Source organism: Camponotus floridanus, unplaced genomic scaffold (genome assembly GCF_003227725.1).
Source record: "Camponotus floridanus strain SB8 unplaced genomic scaffold, Cflo_v7.5 scaffold1, whole genome shotgun sequence".
NCBI classification, from domain to species: Eukaryota; Metazoa; Arthropoda; class Insecta; order Hymenoptera; family Formicidae; genus Camponotus; species Camponotus floridanus.
Genome location: NW_020229214.1, coordinates 6823826 through 6843873, shown reverse-complemented (window position 1 = coordinate 6843873; position 20048 = coordinate 6823826). Strand labels below are relative to the sequence as shown.

The 20048-nt window shown below is 29.1% G+C and overlaps 7 protein-coding genes across 11 annotated transcripts; 4 read left to right on the top strand and 3 right to left on the bottom strand.

Moving 5' to 3' along the window:
- Nucleotides 1–778: 778 nt before the first annotated feature.
- Nucleotides 779–2668, bottom strand: LOC105254078 (TBC1 domain family member 7). Of its 2 annotated transcripts, XM_011262555.3 has the most exons (6): nucleotides 2608–2668; nucleotides 2322–2395; nucleotides 1834–2183; nucleotides 1302–1586; nucleotides 1045–1174; nucleotides 779–967 (listed from the first exon to the last, which is right to left on the bottom strand). In XM_011262555.3, exons 2-6 carry the CDS (start codon nucleotides 2364–2366, stop codon nucleotides 863–865), a joined length of 915 nt encoding a protein of 304 aa, XP_011260857.1. In that variant the 5' UTR covers nucleotides 2367–2395; nucleotides 2608–2668; the 3' UTR covers nucleotides 779–862. The 2 variants fall into 2 exon arrangements, with proteins under 2 accessions (XP_011260857.1, XP_019883934.1); XM_020028375.2 differs by lacking the exon at nucleotides 2608–2668 and having other exon boundaries at nucleotides 1834–2088; nucleotides 2322–2457.
- LOC112637977 lies at nucleotides 2143–3618 on the top strand. 3 transcript variants are annotated; one of them, XM_025408804.1, is made up of 2 exons: nucleotides 2143–2264; nucleotides 3170–3618. In XM_025408804.1, the coding sequence occupies exon 2, from the start codon at nucleotides 3177–3179 to the stop codon at nucleotides 3585–3587; it is 411 nt and encodes a 136-aa protein (XP_025264589.1). In that variant the 5' UTR covers nucleotides 2143–2264; nucleotides 3170–3176; the 3' UTR covers nucleotides 3588–3618. The 3 variants fall into 3 exon arrangements, with proteins under 3 accessions (XP_025264589.1, XP_025264592.1, XP_025264595.1); XM_025408807.1 differs by lacking the exon at nucleotides 2143–2264 and adding an exon at nucleotides 2597–2766; XM_025408810.1 differs by lacking the exon at nucleotides 2143–2264 and adding an exon at nucleotides 2921–2930.
- On the top strand, nucleotides 3569–5181 carry LOC105254080 (methyltransferase-like protein 25). Its single transcript, XM_025408788.1, has 4 exons — nucleotides 3569–4171; nucleotides 4245–4593; nucleotides 4665–4762; nucleotides 4835–5181. Exons 1-4 carry the CDS (start codon nucleotides 3593–3595, stop codon nucleotides 5066–5068), a joined length of 1260 nt encoding a protein of 419 aa, XP_025264573.1. The 5' UTR covers nucleotides 3569–3592; the 3' UTR covers nucleotides 5069–5181.
- Nucleotides 5182–5462: 281 nt separating this feature from the next.
- On the bottom strand, nucleotides 5463–6913 carry LOC105254077 (cell division cycle-associated protein 7). Its single transcript, XM_011262553.3, has 3 exons — nucleotides 6688–6913; nucleotides 5871–6569; nucleotides 5463–5768 (listed from the first exon to the last, which is right to left on the bottom strand). The coding sequence occupies exons 1-3, from the start codon at nucleotides 6745–6747 to the stop codon at nucleotides 5610–5612; spliced, it is 918 nt and encodes a 305-aa protein (XP_011260855.1). The 5' UTR covers nucleotides 6748–6913; the 3' UTR covers nucleotides 5463–5609.
- A 1386-nt stretch (nucleotides 6914–8299) lies between these two features.
- LOC105254075 (ornithine aminotransferase, mitochondrial) lies at nucleotides 8300–11056 on the top strand. Its single transcript, XM_011262551.3, has 5 exons — nucleotides 8300–8382; nucleotides 9004–9130; nucleotides 9245–9546; nucleotides 10030–10360; nucleotides 10451–11056. Exons 2-5 carry the CDS (start codon nucleotides 9056–9058, stop codon nucleotides 11039–11041), a joined length of 1299 nt encoding a protein of 432 aa, XP_011260853.1. The 5' UTR covers nucleotides 8300–8382; nucleotides 9004–9055; the 3' UTR covers nucleotides 11042–11056.
- A 1989-nt stretch (nucleotides 11057–13045) lies between these two features.
- LOC105254076 (ornithine aminotransferase, mitochondrial) lies at nucleotides 13046–15948 on the top strand. Its single transcript, XM_011262552.3, has 6 exons — nucleotides 13046–13235; nucleotides 13551–13941; nucleotides 14144–14448; nucleotides 14712–14912; nucleotides 15173–15398; nucleotides 15692–15948. The coding sequence occupies exons 2-6, from the start codon at nucleotides 13563–13565 to the stop codon at nucleotides 15856–15858; spliced, it is 1278 nt and encodes a 425-aa protein (XP_011260854.3). The 5' UTR covers nucleotides 13046–13235; nucleotides 13551–13562; the 3' UTR covers nucleotides 15859–15948.
- Nucleotides 15949–16250: 302 nt separating this feature from the next.
- Nucleotides 16251–18437, bottom strand: LOC105254074 (zinc finger protein 184). Of its 2 annotated transcripts, none has more exons than XM_020028370.2 (3): nucleotides 18160–18437; nucleotides 17951–18091; nucleotides 16251–17881 (listed from the first exon to the last, which is right to left on the bottom strand). In XM_020028370.2, exons 1-3 carry the CDS (start codon nucleotides 18310–18312, stop codon nucleotides 16256–16258), a joined length of 1920 nt encoding a protein of 639 aa, XP_019883929.1. In that variant the 5' UTR covers nucleotides 18313–18437; the 3' UTR covers nucleotides 16251–16255. The 2 variants fall into 2 exon arrangements, with proteins under 2 accessions (XP_019883929.1, XP_011260849.1); XM_011262547.3 differs by having other exon boundaries at nucleotides 17966–18091; nucleotides 18160–18436.
- Nucleotides 18438–20048: the final 1611 nt, after the last annotated feature.

Genomic DNA, 20048 nt, shown 5'->3' with positions numbered 1-20048 from the left:
CAATTATATTTATTATATGTGTATATTTATTGGACGATATTAATACGATATTTTGTGGCATAAAAATTTAATAAATATGTATTCATTGATACATATTGAATTTTAACTCCTCATTTATATACATGTGTTACATTGCATACATGTGTTAGATTTAAAAAAAGATTTTCTAGAATTAAAGTTTCCATCGATATGATAAAAGTATGATTCTCATGATCAAATGTAAATGCAAAATTACATGCGTTTTCTAGAATTGTCAATAAAATATTACAGAATGAGGTAGAAATTGTAAACAGATGCGAACAGTGCAACTACAATTCTATAGTTTCAGTTTCCTTAGAATTACACATATAAAGTCGCTCTTATATGCTGAAGTAAATATATACAATTGTATTATAAATACAAAGCAGAGAAGTCGGAAGATTATATAACGTTAAGAATGAATAAAGTTTAGAATAAGTCTCTTGACTCTATTACGAGTTAAGTAATTGTATATGTATAATGTACGATGAATGCATTAATAAAAAATGATTATTTTTAAGATAAAGGAGGGTATCATCTAAAAACTCATATTTTTAAAACAAAGTAATCGACTGATAATAAATTGAACATAAACTGGAGAATTGTAGAAAAACTTTAAGACATTGTGTGTAATAAAATCTTGTCCTCAAATAATATAATTTCAAAGTTAAATTTTATTTTAATGTCGAATAATAAAATTCATCTAAATTTTCGTTTTTTGTATTCATATGTCGTTTGGAGGGAAGAAACAAATCCGATATTGATAGTAAGTGTGTGTTATGTATACAACATATGTATGACATTAATCACACAACATATTTTTATATTATTATGGCATAGGATATTAACTGTGTTTTGTAAAATACATATCAACTTGTTGTGTTGTTCCACTTTGTTGCATTGATTCAATTGCTTTATTGACTATCATTTCTGACGTTTCTTCTGTTATCTAAAACAAAATCATGAAATTTAAGAAAATATATCTCCTGTTTTATTAAATAATATTGTAATTTTTTGTATTCTTACATTATTAATAGTATCTAATACATTATCTGTACTCTCACATCTTAAGAGTAGCCGTCTTAAGGTGGTTAATGTAACCACAGCGACAAACACTAAAATTCGATACGCGCCGACTGTTATTTTATCCCATATTCTATAATAAATAAGTATTTTGTAGTACATTGCGCGCTATATTGCCAATATTAAAATAAGTAATGAAATTGCAGATAATTGTACAATGTGATAATTTATGGTATACATATACATATACATATATGTACTTAGCAATAGATCCATTGCATATTACACCAGCAAAACAGGAATAAAACCATGTATCGTATGGAAGATTATAAAGGGCATCAATTTTAACAAGATGCTTATGTAATTCTATGTCCTCTCTTTCCAACAAAGAATATGTACACTCTTGTAATCTTGTCACTTCTTTTTGCAACTTTTCAACTTGTATAAAGAGTCCAGATAATATCCAATATATATCCACTAATTTCTCTTGTTCCGATTCAATATCGATCACATGCCATAATGTCTCTGCCATTTTACTCATTGCTCTGTAATGTATAAAATATTCCAATAAAGTATTTGACAATCTAATGTCAATATTACATGAAGTATGTATAACTTTATAAGATATATCAAAATATTTTTTAAAACACTTATAAAAATATTAAACCAAAAACAATTGTAATTGCTTGAAATTCTTAATAAATCTCTTTCACTTCTTAACAATTCTCTTAAATTAAAGTAAAAATATACATTTATATGTAATACACATAATATTAAATACAGTATATAAACCTGTGTAATGGTGATTCCAACTGAGCAGTTATATCAACTTTTGCTCTTCTTGTACGTAACAACCACATTGCTAAAAATACCAAATTGGGTTTTGTATAATCGTCTATGATTTTTGCAATTTTTAATGCTCTCTGTAAATCTTGAAATTCCGCCGTACGTTGAGCCATTATAAATTCATGGCTATCTACATAAACAGGTATAACATCGAGCAACACCTTCCACAAGAAGTTCCTGTACATAGCAGGTACAGTGAACCTTAAACAAAATTGTTTCAGTTTTGTCTTGTCAAACGGGCGCTCTTTCAATAATATCTCCAGAGACTTTTTCTCTTCGACGCTACGAAAGCCAACCTGTCATTTAGAAAAAATAATATTTACATACTCTTCAACGAATATTATGGCAATATAATATGTGGGACTCTCTTACAAGTGGTAACGTTTTTTTACTTCAATTTAGAAATTATACAGATTTATGATGCGAATACGTACCTTTTCATAGTATGACGAACGAAAATTCCGCTCGTCTGTCATCATTTATGCGCAAATCTTACTAAAAGTGGAAACTGACAGAGAAAATCACATTAAGTTGAATAACAAACATTCGATTCTAAACGTTATAACCTATCTTCATAATAATAATTCGATCCCATGTTGTTCTTTTTTTGTACGAGTATATTGTAAGCTCAGTTTATGTGTACATAATTACTTAACATATATATATGCACACATTTGTCACATGTGGATATATATATATAGATCTGTTCATTTTACTTACATTTTCCACGCTCTCGAATTCTGCGCTTTCTTTTTCTCCAATATACGAACGTACATTCTCTTATTTGAAGTGTAGAAATTGCAAGCAACACGAATAAATCTTATAAATAAATTTGTTCGAATTTATAAATTAATAATTTACAATAAACAAAGGGTCCATGTAAGTTTTATTATTTTCCCAAAATTCTGTATAATTATATATGTCATATTTTCTCAAATCAGAAAAATTAACAATTTTTGATTTACATGTCAATCATATGCAATTATACATATATATTTTTTTGTTTATTTACTTTATATTCCTGCATGTTACTCAGCATTATAGTAAGTGTATAATTCTACATAATTTACACATACACACACACACACACACAAACATATATATATATATATATATTCATACATAATTTACTCTATAATTATTTGATCTGTGTAATAAGTATCATAACTTACATAACTTTTTTTTATAATTTTTATTTTATCCCTTTGCCTATTAATGACAACAAAAAAATAAATAAAAATCATCTTATTATAAAAAGTAATCTATATGTATATCTTTTCAGTGTTAATATGTCTCAGAAAGAAAAGGATTTGGATATAAATAAAGCTTTTGAAGATTTATTATTTGCGGAAGAAATTGCACAAAAATCAGGTTACGAGAAAGGATACGAAAGTGGTAAAGAGCAACTATTAAAGGGATATCATCTTGGATATCATAGAGCTAGTATAATCGCTGCCCAATTAGGATATTACAGTGGAGTCTTGGAACATTATCTACAAAATAATGCCACTGATTGTGAAAAAACCATAACGATAGCCAAAAAGCTTTTGAAAGATATTCACAGTACTTTTCCTGATCATCAAGATGATAATTTGGATATTCTAAAAGCTGTAGAAGATATTAAATGTAAATATGCCAAATTCTGTTCATTAGCAAAAATTAATTCACTATATCCCGAAGCAGACAAACTTGAATTTTAGCAACAATGGCAGAATATAACAATTATTTCGAAAAAACGTTGGATTTTATTAATATTTATCAAGAACTAATAGATTGCCATTTGGTTGACTTTATTACTGAAAAATTATGGGATAAATGTTTACCAGAGAAATTGAAATCAGAACTCGAAAATATTAATATAAATGACGATATTTGGATGGAAAGTAATACAAGTCCCGAGTTGAGCAGTTTTATACAATTAACAAGAGCGCTTTCTTTAGAATCATGTCCAGCTGTAATATGCGTAGATGATTTATTAAAGTTATTACCACAGGTTCCTAGTAAAGAACCATTGATTAAGAATAAATTTATTGATTCAAAGTCTCAATTTATGAATACCAAGAAGTCGTACGAGATTGACGTTCTTGGAAAAATTATTGCTGAAATGGCACTTTCCACTCACAGCTTAGTAATAGATGCTGGAGCTGGAAAAGGATACTTGTCGACATATTTATCGGAGCACTTTGACGTTCCTGTATTAGCAATTGATTCATCACAAGTTTGTCATAAAGGTGCAATAAATCGCCAAGAAAAAATTCGAAAAAGAAAGCAATCACTAACAAAGGTTTGTAAAAACTTCAATTTCACAATTTACCACTTAAAAATCTTAAAAACTTAATGTCTTTATTTTATTTTAGACTCGATATGTAGTTCAAGAACTAGATGAAACAACTGATTATAACAAAATTGTGAATACGAATTATCCTGATTGGAGTGTAAATAGGAATCTAATTTTAACAGGATTACATACTTGTGGAATGCTTGTGCATTCCATAATGAAAGCTTCTTTATATGCAAAAGACATTCGTTTGCTTTTTGTAGTTCCATGTTGTTATCATTTAGCAGACGAATCATTGAGTGGACGTTGGATTTTTTCTAAAAATGCTAAAATGTTGGCTCAACAATCCATTGAAAGGAGTAGACATAAACATCTTTCTCCTTCATTATTTTATAGAGCTGTGCTACAAATTATTCTGCATTCTATGGGTTAGTGTCAAACACAAATACACACATTTTATAGGAGATTTATAATGTATCTTTCTTGTAATTTATAATAGGATATTATAATACTAAAGTTGGTCGTGGTGGACCATTGGATAATTTTGCAGATTATGCAAAATGGGCCTTATCTAAAATTGGAATAGATAATAAACAGGTTTTCATTATACTTAAAGTTATTTTCACATTATCGTTCTAATACAGAATTTTATAAAATATATAATTTTAGATACCATCTACTTGTACACTGCAGGAAATATATCAGAGTCACATACACTTTGAATCAAAATTGCGTCTTTTTCAAATTTTAAGAATATATACAAGTTCAGTGGTGGAAGCGGCGATTATGTTGGACAAAATTATATTTCTACAAAATAATGCCCAACACTCGAAGATTGCTATTGTACGTTTATTTGACCCAACAGTCTCCCCCAGATGTTATGCAATACTTATGATAAAATAAATATAATAAATATAAAGAGATGATATATATATGGACGATATGAAAAAATGAGAAAAATAAAGAATAAAAGTTTTAACTAAATTAATAGTACAAACATCAATTTACTCACAGAAAATATTTGTCATGCTTATAATATGATTATTATGAAGAACATATTGAATATTATCAATGATTGCCATTTGATTTGTCTTTCAAACTAATTAAAATGCTTGTAACAAGCAAATTACAAAATTTTTCATAAACCAATAATTTTCCAAATTTTTGTTAAAATATAAATATAATGAAAATCACTAATTAGATAAGTGTACTATACATAGTTATATAAACAATAATTCATATTATAATTAACGTTTTCAATTAAAAATTTTCATCAATTATAATCAAAAATTTTTTATGTAGGTGAGACATGTAAAATTTACTCAATATTTAATGTATCAAAATATGCATCTAAAATAAATTCTTAATTCAATGATTTTAACTGACATTCTAGTCAATATTGATATTTTACATAACTAAACTTAATCATATAATGCATGAATGTTTAATTATCATCGATTTCTGATGCTTGCAAATAGTCCATAACAGATGAGTATCCTTCCTCCCGTGCAATAGGAGCTAAAATACCTGTAGGACAAAGTCCACTTCTAGTGCGACATATACTACAATTACACAAGCCTCTACAGGGTGGACAAGCCCAATCCTAAAAGATTGCAGTTAATTAAAGTTACAAAAATTTAATCACACTAATATTTTAATGTATAATGCATTATACAATGCTAATATTAGAAGAAATTTAACTTACTGGATCTTTTAATGCTTCTATAGCATTTTCGCCATATCTTCCTTGCAAACATGGACCACAAAATTGTCCTCTAATACCTACACATTCTCCTGATCTGCAAACTGTTTTTGTATCCAAAGTCTTCTGTCTACATTGGTGACAGCTTGTACCATTAATTTTACAATATGTTTTCAAGGACATTTTTTTCACTACATTGTTTAACATCTCTTGCGTAATCTCATCTACCGATGGTATGCTTTCAGGATCATATGCAGATTTTGTTACTTTGTAAACTCTTCTTTCTCGCCTATTTTCATCGAAACTGTCATTTTTGTAATCTTCTTCTTCTTCTTCCTCGTCTACATCACATACACCCATTTTCATTAAATCAATGGAGCGCTGAAATGGCTTTGCCCATGGAAATAAAACTCTCAATTTGGGTCGATTACGTTTAGACTCTGATAAGTCATTTTCTTCATTCTCATTTTCAGAATCGTTAGATTCATCGTTGCCGGATGCCTTCTTTCGGCTTCTAGTGTTGTATGTTCGACGAAACTGCAAACGTATTCCACCACCATGAAAATTTTCTACACTTTCTGAAGTTGTTCTACGTCTTTTCTTGGACGGTTGATTTTCGGTATCGTGACTGCTCAATCGTTTCTTCTCCAGTCCTTTAATTTCTCTCGTTTGTTTCTTTATATCTTTGAAAAGATCTGCAAACTATATAAGATACATTATATCATAACCGAAATATTCTGCATACATACACAAAGAAAATTTTAGCTTTCTCTGAAAAGTAAGGTTATTTACAGTTTCATCGAATGAAAAAAACACTTACAATAGCGTTCCTTTCGGATATATTTTTTTGTCGGAGAGCTTCATAATCGTCTTCATCCATGGGCTTGGTTAAAGAATATTAAAGCTATTGGAATAAAAGATTCACAAAGCTTTTAGACAATAGCAACAGGTGTTCGTTCGAAACAGTTAATTCAAATCAATTTAAATCGCTTTGCGCATCCACGCGCGCATTTTTGGCGGGAAAGAATCTGCAATTGATAAATATACAAGTATAGCCGAATCGATAACAATACTCAAATGATATGAAGTCTTACAGAAATTTACTATCGATAAGTACGTAAAATAACTTGGTCGATAACAATGCTCAAATGTGATAAAATGTATAATTATATTTATACGTATAAATTGCAATTATACCAATAAAATAATTCAATATTTTTGTTGCTGATACTGACATTAAATAAAATTTTATGTTGAAATATTATAGAAATATATTACTGAATATAATTATACATATATACATATATAATTATAACGACGCGAAATGTTGTTTACTTTTATAATAAATAACTAGATTCTTATACACATACATCTTAAAATTTAAAAAAATGGAAAATATTTTCATTTTTTTATATTCTGTGCTAAATAGAAAATTAACAGTTTTTTGCATAAACTTAATAATTTACGTAGCATTAAATATTAGATTGAAATTCATTTATAAACTCGACAAGATGCGTTGTGTTTAAATGCGTCTAAAATAAATATATCGCGTATACAAAATGTCCGAAAAATCGCCCGCAGTACTTTGGGAAGTGATTCGGGACTCAAAAAAAGAAGACAAAAAAGCTATATAAACATAGGTTCGGAAATAAGTCGTTTTCGAGTTATAGCCACTTTTATGTTAAAAAAATCGTAATTTATAGTCCGCTTGACATCCTCCTTTTTAAATTACGGAATATAAGTGGAATATAAATTACGATTTTGTTAACATAAAAGTGGCTATAACTCGGAAACGACTTATTTCTGGTCCTATGTTTATATAGCTTTTTGCCTTCTTTTTAGAATTATTTCTTAAGTACTGCGGGCGATTTCCAAACACTCTATATAATATATGCATATAAATGTTGTTATGCAATAATAACAAACTGATTCTTATTTTGTCATAATAGTAATTTCGCAATAGTAAAATGCTATTAACTATTTTATAATCAACAATTTTACTTCAACAGGAAATTTATTTTTTCACAAATAGGATTATTCAGCAATTTTTTCTTATCGGTAACGTAAATTTGCAATTATTTAGTTATATAGTGATAAAGTTTAATTGCTTTTAATCAAAAATATGCAGTGATAGCGACAATTTTTTAATAGTAACATTTTTTGTCCACAGAAATTGAAATCGTTATTATTTATTGTAATGTAATTGCAAAAGTTATTTATTTATTTTGCGTAAGAATCGTCTTTATATATATAAATGTATCATATGAGAATGTATTGCTTATCGGCGATAATTCGACAAGGATAGATGTATAGGAAGGAAAGTAATAAGATTTGTATTGACGTAAGTGTAAGCAAGAGATACATAATACGATGTTATCCTTCAGTATATACTGTACGATTAAGATAAATAAAACTTGAACTAGCAGCAGAAAGAACATACAATTATACGCCAGAGTTCGACTAGAGTCGCTGTTGAGTGACAAGTTGGTGTACGTGTCGTTAGTGACAGTGAGCTGTAAGACTTAATATATTTATATTAATTCATATATGTATGTTAATCTATTAATGTCAATTCTTAAAAGTTTTATTGCGAATAAAAAATAATTTTTGAAGAATGATTTAATCTTTTTCTTTAAATTTTTAATGTCTAATTTCCAATATTGTTTAAGGATTCAACTATCATAATTAGATAAGAGATATGTAAAAAATAAAGATAATTAATATGATTTATCTAAAATTTCATATTATAATTACAGCTTTTGAAAAAAATAGATTAACAAATTTGTCTTGCAATTTGAAAAATGTTTAAATAATTTATATAATATTTTTCATATAATTTCTTATAATTTTAAAGCTCGTCTAAGGAAAAATATTATTAAAAAAATAAAATAAGGAATAAATGAATAATAAATAGATTAGAAATATTTTATAAATATAAATATAAATTAAAAATATATTTTTTCTTTGGCAAATATTTAAACTAATATTTTAAAAGTATAAATTTATCCAGTGGCGACGGTAAACTTTTACTTTATCACAATTTATCGCACAGAATGTTCGCGAATGCTTTACGACGGGCCACTTAGCTTACGGTCAGAGAATTCTAATATCAAATCTCTCAATCGTGCTTGCGTAGCAAAGCATATTGTCGTGCGGCTTACCAAGCAAGTACCTCAACAATTTCTTCAATGGATCCATTAGCAAGAGTAGCGCTATTAAACATCAAAAGATCGGCAAGAGTGCTATTATATCCTCAATCTTGGGTAATATATATTATTAATACTAATTTAACCGTATTCTTCATTTCGTCTTATAGAATAACTATAAAATATTTTAAAATATGTTAAGGCTAAACTTAATATAATTTCCTTTTTTAGCACATTCAATGTAGAAAACTTACATCTCAACAAATCTTCGATCGTGAAGCAAAGTATGGAGCTCATAATTACCATCCACTTCCTGTAGCCTTGTGCAAAGCACAGGGTGTTTTTATGTGGGATGTCGAAGGTAAACGGTACTTTGACTTTCTAAGTGCTTATTCGGCAGTTAATCAAGGCCACTGCCATCCAAGAATCTACAAAGCGATGCTCGATCAAGCAAAGACTTTAACTTTGACATCTAGAGCGTTTTATTCTGATGTTTTGGGTGAATTCGAGGAATATATTACGAAACTTTTCGGGTATGTAACGCGCTACCTTGAAAGATTTAATGTCTATATTGATAAGATTAATTGATAACGTAACAGAGTATGAGATCTGTGCAGGAAAAATATTATAATCTACAGTGTAATCTCAAGTGTAATCTATATATAAGATGCAGTTCGAAATCCACATTTATTTCGAAGATCTTAAATATTTTGAAAATACTAAGGCTAGGGATATATAGAACAAAATTAATCTTATTCTTTTTTAAAAAATCTTTTTAAAAAATTCTTAAAACTAATGCAATCACAAATGACTAATAATTATTAAATAAAGACATTGAAAAACATTGCAATTTATGAAATTTTGTTTCTATTATATAACTAATAAAACAAAGAAACTTTTAAAAAGGAAACTATTGTACAAATATTTCCTCCAAAATGTATACAATTTTGTAATATTTATCCTTAATAACGTTGCGAAAAAAATTATTCATACTTGATATCTATTTCATACCTCAGATATGACAAGTGGCTACCGATGAATACAGGTGTCGAAGGTGGTGAAACGGCATGCAAATTGGCACGCAAATGGGGATATTCTTGTAAAGGTATACCGCAGAATCAGGCTAAAATAATATTTGTGGAAGGCAATTTTTGGGGAAGAACTATGAGCGCTGTCTCCTCCAGTACCGATCCGAGTAGTTACGGCGGATTCGGGCCATTCATGCCGGGCTTTGAAATTATTCCTTACGATGATCTCTCGGCGCTCCAGCGAGCTCTTGATGATCCAAACGTTTGCGCCTTCATGGTGGAGCCTATCCAAGGTGAATCTGGTGTAGTGGTTCCTAAGGTAATATCCCATGCAAATATTAAATATAAGTATAAGAATTTATTTAAGGATTTTCAAACATTATTTTTAAATTGTCTTTGTTTCAAAAAGGATGGATATCTGAAAGGAATCAGAGAACTTTGTACAAGATATAATGTCCTATGGATCGCTGATGAGGTGCAGACTGGTTTGGCGAGGACAGGGAAGCGAATTGCCGTTGATTACGAAAACGTAAAGCCGGACATCCTGATCCTTGGTAAGGCTCTATCCGGAGGATTTTATCCAGTTTCCGGTGTGTTGGCAAATGATCCCGTCATGCTCGCTATCAAACCCGGTGAACATGGATCCACCTATGGTGGCAATCCTCTGGGATGTAGGATCGCTCTCGAGGCGGTTCGTGTTCTGGAAGAAGAAAAACTTGCCGAGAACGCAGAAAGACTTGGACATGTGCTCAGAAACGAATTAAACAAGCTACCGAAAGACGTAGTCACTCTAGTGAGAGGAAAGGGTCTTTTGAATGCCATCGTCATCAATAAAAAGATCAATGCCATGGATATTTGTATAAAACTAAAGGAACATGGACTTTTAGCGAAACCAACACATGGACACATTATTCGTTTGGCACCACCGTTGATTATTACGGAGGAACAGATACGTGAGTGCGCGGATATTATTTCTAAAACTATTCTTACTTATAATTAGCATATTAATTATAATTAGCATAATAATTATAATTAATATAATTATAATTAATATAATTAATACATTAATTTTTAATATAACATAATTCGATAAATAATTGTTTTAAAGTATATATTAAAATCTATTTTGGATACAATTCATGTAATTTGCGGTAAAATTCAAAACAGAATTCTATTTATAATATTGTACGTTATGTATATATGATATAGAAGACATTTTAAGAAATAAAATATACATATATTAGTAATACGATATATAAACATTTGTTTTTGTACGATATAAAAACATTTGTTTTTATACTTGTAATTATATTGTATTTTTCAAATAAAAATGTGTATTCTTAACAATTTATCATGATACATTATATCTATTCCTTCATTTTCCTGATTTACTTTATATTAAAAAATTTTATTTAATCAAGATACAATCCATTACATACATACAAGATATAATCTTGATAATGTTCATGCAATATCTTAATCTACAATATGCAAGTGCTATCTATCTACCTACCTACCTACCTACCTACCTACCTACCTATCTATCTATCTATCTATCTATCTATCTATCTATATATATATATATATATATATATATATTTATTTATTTATTTATTTATTTATATATATATATATATATATATAAATAGATATATATATATATATATATATATATATATATATATATATATAGGTAGATAGATAGATATAGATAGATAAATAGATAGATAGATAGCACTTGCATATAGTAGATTAAGATATATATATATATATCAAAAGAATTCGATACTTTTGATAAATTGAAATTATCAAGCGATACATATTACGGGGATTAAATGTTTGACATAAAATTGAGAACACGATAAATAGTAATCTGAGATAACGATATACATGTGCAATTTAAAAATATACAAACATCGACATGTATGTATATTTTTAAATTGCACATGTTGTTTATTCATAAAATGTCATTAAACGCGACGTATAAATGTATGTACTTATACGATTATCATTACTTATAATGATTTTTTTCTATTATGAGAGAAAGTCTTCATCTTGAATGGTGTTATTATCTCGTCGTGTTATTATCTCAATAATGATAAAGACTAATGAAACGAGAGAATGTGTGTGTGCGTTTATTCGATTTATTACATTTGGGTTATTAATAGCTTAATACGATAATGTTCTCTACGCAAATAACGATGTGTTCCTAGAGCAATAATACGAGAGATAAAATATGACGAAAAATATATACATATAACTTGTTGCTACTTGAATAATTCACAAGATTGTTTCGTATTGTCTTATTTCAATTAATTTATCAAATTATTTCTCATTCTTTAAATAATAAATTAATTAAATAATAAAATAAACAATTAAATTATGAAATAATATCTAAAAAAATGTGATTATGCTGATATGCCATATACCTCTATATTATTTTTACAAGATTGTAATAAGCAATAAAAGCAAAACAAAGTAAGATGATTCGTGTTTGATAAAATATCTATTTTTCGACACATTATATACAGTTCGACATACATTCAATTTATATCATTATAAACCCAGTTAATAGTTGAATGTGATATTATCTTTTTCTTCTCTCTCTTTCTTATTATTTATCTTTATTTAAATATTAAATAATTATTTGTTATCATTTTGAGCAAAATATAAATTATTTAACGCAAAGCTTATTATTAAAATATATAATCTAAAGTTTTTTGAAGTATTATATTTTCAAGATTTATTCACAAATTTAATTTTTTTTTGTATATATCATTATATGATTACTTTATCAAATTCTTAACAATGATAAAAAATATGCTTGAAAATTATTAATAAAAGAATTTAATCCAAATTCACACGCACAATAATTTCATTTTCTCTGTATCCTTAATGTAGAAGTCATCTCAGATTATTGTTTATCGTTTATTGTTTATTGTTTATCGTTATCTCATTTACTTTGGAACATTGGCGCCTTCATATCCTCAGTCATTAGACTCTTTATCAGATATGGTTTGCAACAGTATTTATTTTAAATCCATATCTGTCGCAATGCTTGCGTACAATGTCAATAAATAAGCAATCATATCTTTTGCCATATCTTTTACCAACTTAGTATAAAAGCAAGATTGATTGAATGCCATCAGACTATTTCTTGGCATTTTACTCTTATTCGTATAAAGGAAAAGACGGTACCTTTCTGTGTATATATTAAATATTATATTAATAATAATAAATTTTTTTAATTTTTTCATATAAAAAAATATGTTAATCACAAGGTATACGTGCAATACATACATAATACTTTCGAATAAATTTACTTTAGAATAAATAATAATTGTTTTAAACGTAAATTTAAAAATTAATATTATTTTCAAAAAATTTATTTTTATTAAAGATAATAATAAAAAATAAAAATAATAATATAAAACAAAATACATTATTAAATAAAAAAATATGATATCAATATAAAGTAAAAAAATTGTAATATACTTATTGATGAATAGGGTGAGAAAAAAATGTCCATGCAATCCGTGAGGCAAAGGTTCTTCAATTTTATAAGAGAATCGGACAAGAGGAGATTCTTGAGTACCCAGGAAGTGATTGATCGTGACACTAAATATGGCGGTATACACTTCAAACAGCTACCGGTTGTCCTATCTCATGGAGAAGGGGTCTATCTGTGGGATATTAATGGTAAACGTTACCTTGATTTTCTGGCGGGATTCTCGACCGTCAGTCAGGGCCACTGTCATCCGCGTCTAGTAAAGGTCATGAGAGATCAAGTTGGAAAGTTGGCGCATACATCAAGAGCCTATTATTCGGAACCTCATGGCGAATTAGGAGAATACTTGACAAAACTCCTGGGATGGGATCGATTTTTACCTATGAACACAGGTGTGAATTCATTTTAAGAATTTTCATAAAAAAATATTTATTTGTTTCTGTTGTTAGTAATTATCGGATGAAACCTGTAGTACTACTTAGTATTATTTATAAGAAACATTCTATATTCTATAAATTACGGGAAATTCTATATTCCCGTATTATGGAAAATTATAAAAATTTGCATCATTTTCTTTTGTTTTACTTACAACAGGTGTCGAAGCTGGCGATACAGCCATAAAATTGGCCAGACGCTGGGGCTACAGAATTAAAAAGGTGCAAAGTAACAAGGCTACCGTTTTATTCGCTAATGGAAATTTTTGGGGCCGTTCATTAGCGGCTTTGTCAGCCTCGTCGGATCCGAACTGTTACACAGATTTCGGTCCTTATGTACCCCTTTTTGAGAAAATACCATACAACGATCCGGTCGCTTTGGAACAAAAATTCAAAGAGAATCCCAATATCTGCGCGTTCATGGTAGAACCTATTCAGGGAGAAGCTGGTGTAGTGATACCGACTGTAAGTTGACGCAAAGATATGCAATATTATGAATATTACGGGACAAGCATTATTTTTATTTATTTATTTATTTTGTTATTATTATATATGATTAGAATATTGAAGAAAGTCTCGTTATTATACAAATATAACTTATCTCCTTTGTTAGATAAAAAAATTATTTCTCAAGTACTTGTTCTAATTATAAAAAAAAAACTAGATTAATATCATTATCGTTATCTTTGTAGAGATACTAATACTTTTTCGCTCTCTGTTCTATTCAGGATGGTTATTTGAAACGTGTAAGAGAACTTTGCACAAAATACAATGTTTTATGGATTGCCGATGAAGTGCAGACTGGTCTCTGTAGAACTGGTACACGTTTGGCAGTCGATTACGAAGGTTGTAGACCGGATATTCTTATTTTGGGGAAAGCACTTTCTGGTGGCATGTATCCAGTATCCGGTGTTCTGGCAGATGATAAGGTATCTGAAAAGATGTTATTGCAGCCACTAAAAAATCATTTTCATTCTTACTTAAATTTTAAATATAAAGTATTTTTTAATAATCATAATTTCGTTTACACACCTTCAAATTTTATGCAAATACGATAACACGTATCTGGATCTACTGTAGCTCCAAAATATCGTTATATCCAATGCTAATCGATTGATTATTTCGATAAGATCTTTAAAAATCTTAAATGTCCTAAATGTTAATTATTAATAATTATCAATCCTTTTAGATAATGCTCTGTCTGGAGACGGGTTCGCATGGAAGTACCTTCGGTGGAAGTCCGCTTGGAAATAGGGTTGCTCTAGAAGCGGTTAAAATATTGGAAGAAGAAAATTTGGCGGAAAACGCAAAAAGACTCGGGAATATTTTAAAAGAAGAATTAAGTAAGCTACCGAAGGATATCGCGACAGAATTTCGTGGACGTGGTCTTTTAGCTGGCCTCGTCATTAATAAAGGTATCGTAAACAATTTACTCGATTAAGCCATCGCCGATAAATTCGGTCGACAAATTAAAACTTTGTTGCATGATACGAGCAAAGATAAAATATTTATTTTGATGCACACGTAAATTGCAAATCATATCTTTATCTCGCGTTGTCGATATCTTTACATAAAAAAGCATGATAAAGTGGATAAAGTGGATAAAGAGACTACACGCGTCTGTTTAACAATATTTTTGAACAATTTTTATGTACAAGATACTGAATCTTGCTATACATGATATATTTAATAAATCTTTTGTTTACAGAGTTTGCTGATGGTTGGGATATCTGTCTGAAGCTAAGAGATGCTGGATTGTTATCGAGACCTGCACACGGTCAAATTATTAGGATATCACCACCATTAACAATCACGGAAGAGCAATTGCGAGAAGGCATAAATATTCTAACTACAATCCTAAAAAATCACAAGTAAAGGATTCAAAATTTCGTCAAAATTATGATAAACATATTTTTATAACAAGTAAAGAAATTATAATGTTTCTATTCTGGCATTATTTCATTTTCTCCAAGAAAAGTGTCTAGATTTCAGATTTTAGATTTAATATTTCTTTATTCTCTGATAGAATATAATAAGAAAGAATAATAAAAAAAAAAAAAGAGAATTTATTTTTTATTATTTTATTATTTTTTATTAAAGAATAATAAAAAAAATAATATCTAATATAAATATAGATAAAAAAATCTTGCAATTATGCAAAATGTATCTTTGTAATAGCCATTCATATATTGTCTATATACATAATATATATATATATATACATATAGAAACACAATTTTCTATGTACATAAATTACAATTTGTTAAATAAATTATATATGCGATTCATTGTGCCTTTTTAAATGTCTTGTCAAACTGAAAGATTGGGAAAACATTTGATTACATTGATTGCACTTGTACATCTTTGAACCAGTATGTAAATTTAAATGCCGTTTTAAGTGATTAGCTAATTTAAATCTCTTTCCACATAATCGACATTGATGTTGTCGCAAGGCGCCGTGCGAAGTTTCATGACTTTTAAGATGACTTGATTGCGCAAATCTTTTACCACATAATTTACACACAAAAGGCTTCATTTTAGTGTGAATCCGTAAATGTTCGACTAAATTACCTTTCTGTACAAAACGTTTGTCGCAATATTCGCATTTGTGCACTCTCGACATTTTGTGCGTTCGTAGATGCATTTTTAGATTATAATTTTGACTAAATTTTTTATCACAAATCTCACATTGCACTAAGCCCTTTCCAGTATGAAGTCTTTCGTGAGCTTTCAAATTCTTTAAAAGTTGAAAACGTTTATTACAAGTGCTACATTCAAATTCCTTGCTTTGTGGCCTATCGCTATCACTTTTATTATGTATTTTTGTGTGTTCCTCTAAATAAGACGGATATGGAAATATTTTATCACATACCTTACATTGATGCACATTGGTTTTGGTGTGTAATCTCATATGCGCATTGAGTTTACTTTTTGATGCATAAGCTTTGCCACAACTCAGGCATTTGAACGGTTGTTGACCAGAATGAGACAACTGATGAGCGAATAATTTAGATTTTTGTCCAAATTGTTTCAAACATACTTCACACTGATGTTTCTTTACTGTTGGAACATCTTCTATGCTTTTTATGTCAGGCTGTTTGTAATTATTATCAGTTGAACATCCATGATATTCGATTACGAGTTGCCTATCTTTTTCGAGTGCTTTTATAAATCTCAAATTTTCCGTAATTGATACATTATTTTCCGATTGTATCGTTACATTGTGTAAACGCTCTGAACTATTCTCTTGGACGCCATCCAAATCAATATTTTCTGGAAAGTTTATATTTTGCATTCCATCGTTATCATCTACAGTGGATCTTTGATAAGACAGATTCTGAATGGGATTGTCAACAGAATGAATGGACCTTTCGTAACTTAAATTTTGTGGAATATGATTAGAATTTTCACATATTTCTATATTTTCATTATCGCATGATATATCTACATTCTCTGTACTATGTGCTATATTATGACTTATTAATTGTCTCCTATTGGTGAAAGTATGGTTGCACAAAGAACAATGCAAGGCACAAGCAGCGCGACTCGAATTTTCTTCGTTCAATGACATAGCATGCATCATATTTGATCTGACCGATGGAGATAATTGCATATTTATACTACTATCATTGGTAAAGTTTGAACCCACATGAGTAAAATTGAGGTATGAATTTTGAGATTCCACAATGTGCATATGTTGCATAGGTATGTTATCCTGTATAAAGGGCAAATGCAGTCGATTGTGGGCGCAGAGTTCTTGATAATTGGTAAACACTGCACCGCATTCCATACACTTTAGCGTCTTGTGAGGATTTTGCACAGGTATGAATCCTTGATTTTGTTGATTTTGATAGAGTTTGCAGCCAGAAACGGTAGTATACGACGTCAATCCAGATACCTATTTAAATATAATCGATAGTAATATTCTATATGTATATAATTCCGAATATACTACAATTTCTCGTACGATTCGTCCTGCTACCTTCAACGCTGCTTGTCGCAAAGCCCTGTCAGCTGCACGACATTGCTCCCTGTATAAAAGAGCCGACTCTGCTCTGGTGACACAACGATCGCACATCTTCTCCGGTAAACCATCTCCTTGCCAGACCTGCAAGTATCATACTCAAAATATGACTTTACATACGCAAGCTTAAAGAGACGGAAAATGTCGCTTACCTCCAAGCAAGAGAGCGATCGTAATTTAGCGGCGAGTGACGAACCAGCCGGGCCCACGAACAAGCATACCATTTTGTCGCCGTCTTCCCTCAAGCACGTGCGACACAATTTACTAATATTCTCACTGTCAATCTCCTTCGTCACTATAAACATTCTTCTACCTCTCTCCTAACCGCTTATCTTGGAATTTGTTTGCGCGATGTCAACGATTCAGAAGGTTAGGAACGTCTCCGCGTCCATGGATAAATAATATACATAGATGAGCCACAGATTTCACACCGTGCTCGATAGAAACTAGAAACAGAGAAAAGACTGATTGTGAGAGGTGTCATGACCTGCTTTTATGAGCTGCTGTGATTCCTGAAAGCGATACTCCCTCTAGGGACATTGAAACGTGGACATGAACTACAAAACCAATGTCCATGAATGTTCTCAGAGGGTAATATAACGTGCACAATTTCTGGTTTTGTTTCGTGCTATGTGCACGAAACAAAACCAGAAATGCCGGTAACACCAGTGCTGTATAATAAGATACTTATGTATGTAAATTGTTAGTAAATAAATTATTCAATCGCGAAAGATACTGTAATATTCAAACATGAAATAAAGATCTTTCTATATTCATTGTCATATTTATATCTTTTTATTTATAAAACACAAAATGCCTGCTGTGGGATAAAAACATTTTTAACCGTATTTCTATAAATCTTCTTAATTAGCAGTAAACTGATCTTTGATATTTATTAATCATTTTTTTAATTATTTGAAAATTTAATTATTAATACATATATAGAATTTGTCAAATTAATCACTGATTCTTTTGAAGTTTTTATAATTAAGATTCGAAAAATATAGATGTTGCAAAATATTTTAAGTCTCTTACTTTATATAAAATATAAGGAATTCATATGTTCCATTTTAATACAGCTAACATTATTTTTATATATTTTTATTATAATTTTCATACCAACATAATATTTTTATACATTTTTATGCTAAATATATATTACAAAATATACGACAAAATATAAAAAAATTTAATATAAAGTATAATTCGAAATTTCATTATACAAAATAATTTATTACATGGAATAATTTATTACACGAAAATGTCAAAAATATACTAAATAATATAAAATATACTAAAAATTTTTATATAATCCAGACGAGACTGATCAGCAAAAATTAATTACGCGACATTTATTATTAATAATAGATATGCAATAATAGAATTTAAGTTTTATATAACGTAAATAATCGTAATCAAAAGAGTCATTAATAAAATTATTAATCGTTTCTGAAAATATTAATTATTGAAGATAAACCTATCTCTAAAATAATTATTGAAGTGTCTGAAAATATTAATTAATAAAAATTTTATGAATGTTTTAATTATTTTAAAATAAAATGGAATATTTTTTATAAATATATGTATTATATATATTACAATTTAAAATCACTATTGAATCACTAACAAAGAAATAAGAAACGTAAAATACATATATTTTGAATATATACTAATGATAAATAATTTATATATTTTTACATCCGCGGAACGATAACGCGGTAAATAACGCGATTTAAGATGCACAAGTATTTTAATAAACCGCGAGTAACATTCAAGAATTCAGAATAAAACGGATCACAAATAGACGCGCGTCCGCACATTTTGACAGCTGGGCTCAGACTCTCCGACAGTCGTTGTTTATAATAATATCTTGACAACGCGCGCGGAAATGATCTTCTTCCGTCAACGTACTTCCCGCCGAAAGAATTCAACGGGTAGCAAATACATCTAGGGAGATATGACGCGGGGACGTAACAATATAATAAATAATGAATGTGATAAATAATTAAAATATTAATGACTTACATCATATCTTATTGAT

What these genes read in the sequence shown, in the direction of transcription:
- LOC112637977 (XM_025408804.1), top strand. Translation starts at nt 3,177, where the DNA reads ATGTCTCAGAAAGAAAAGGATTTGGATATAAATAAAGCTTTTGAAGAT.
- LOC105254075 (XM_011262551.3), top strand. Translation starts at nt 9,056, where the DNA reads ATGGATCCATTAGCAAGAGTAGCGCTATTAAACATCAAAAGATCGGCA. An exon ending in TATATTACGAAACTTTTCGG is followed by an intron (nt 9,547 to 10,029) that starts GTATGTAACGCG and finishes TTCATACCTCAG; the next exon opens with ATATGACAAGTGGCTACCGA. An exon ending in CTGGTGTAGTGGTTCCTAAG is followed by an intron (nt 10,361 to 10,450) that starts GTAATATCCCAT and finishes TGTTTCAAAAAG; the next exon opens with GATGGATATCTGAAAGGAAT.
- LOC105254074 (XM_020028370.2), bottom strand. Translation starts at nt 18,312, where the DNA reads ATGTTTATAGTGACGAAGGAGATTGACAGTGAGAATATTAGTAAATTG. An exon ending in GATCGCTCTCTTGCTTGGAG is followed by an intron (nt 18,092 to 18,159) that starts GTAAGCGACATT and finishes TGATACTTGCAG; the next exon opens with GTCTGGCAAGGAGATGGTTT. An exon ending in TGAAGGTAGCAGGACGAATC is followed by an intron (nt 17,882 to 17,950) that starts GTACGAGAAATT and finishes ATATTTAAATAG; the next exon opens with GTATCTGGATTGACGTCGTA.
- LOC105254080 (XM_025408788.1), top strand. Translation starts at nt 3,593, where the DNA reads ATGGCAGAATATAACAATTATTTCGAAAAAACGTTGGATTTTATTAAT. An exon ending in AATTATTCTGCATTCTATGG is followed by an intron (nt 4,594 to 4,664) that starts GTTAGTGTCAAA and finishes AATTTATAATAG; the next exon opens with GATATTATAATACTAAAGTT. An exon ending in TTGGAATAGATAATAAACAG is followed by an intron (nt 4,763 to 4,834) that starts GTTTTCATTATA and finishes ATATAATTTTAG; the next exon opens with ATACCATCTACTTGTACACT.
- LOC105254077 (XM_011262553.3), bottom strand. Translation starts at nt 6,747, where the DNA reads ATGGATGAAGACGATTATGAAGCTCTCCGACAAAAAAATATATCCGAA. An exon ending in TATCCGAAAGGAACGCTATT is followed by an intron (nt 6,570 to 6,687) that starts GTAAGTGTTTTT and finishes TATCTTATATAG; the next exon opens with TTTGCAGATCTTTTCAAAGA. An exon ending in TAGAAGCATTAAAAGATCCA is followed by an intron (nt 5,769 to 5,870) that starts GTAAGTTAAATT and finishes GCAATCTTTTAG; the next exon opens with GATTGGGCTTGTCCACCCTG.
- LOC105254076 (XM_011262552.3), top strand. Translation starts at nt 13,563, where the DNA reads ATGTCCATGCAATCCGTGAGGCAAAGGTTCTTCAATTTTATAAGAGAA. An exon ending in GTGTTCTGGCAGATGATAAG is followed by an intron (nt 14,913 to 15,172) that starts GTATCTGAAAAG and finishes CAATCCTTTTAG; the next exon opens with ATAATGCTCTGTCTGGAGAC. An exon ending in TGGCCTCGTCATTAATAAAG is followed by an intron (nt 15,399 to 15,691) that starts GTATCGTAAACA and finishes TTTTGTTTACAG; the next exon opens with AGTTTGCTGATGGTTGGGAT.
- LOC105254078 (XM_011262555.3), bottom strand. Translation starts at nt 2,366, where the DNA reads ATGATGACAGACGAGCGGAATTTTCGTTCGTCATACTATGAAAAG. An exon ending in GTTCGTCATACTATGAAAAG is followed by an intron (nt 2,184 to 2,321) that starts GTACGTATTCGC and finishes TCTAAATGACAG; the next exon opens with GTTGGCTTTCGTAGCGTCGA. An exon ending in TGCAATGGATCTATTGCTAA is followed by an intron (nt 1,175 to 1,301) that starts GTACATATATGT and finishes TATTTATTATAG; the next exon opens with AATATGGGATAAAATAACAG.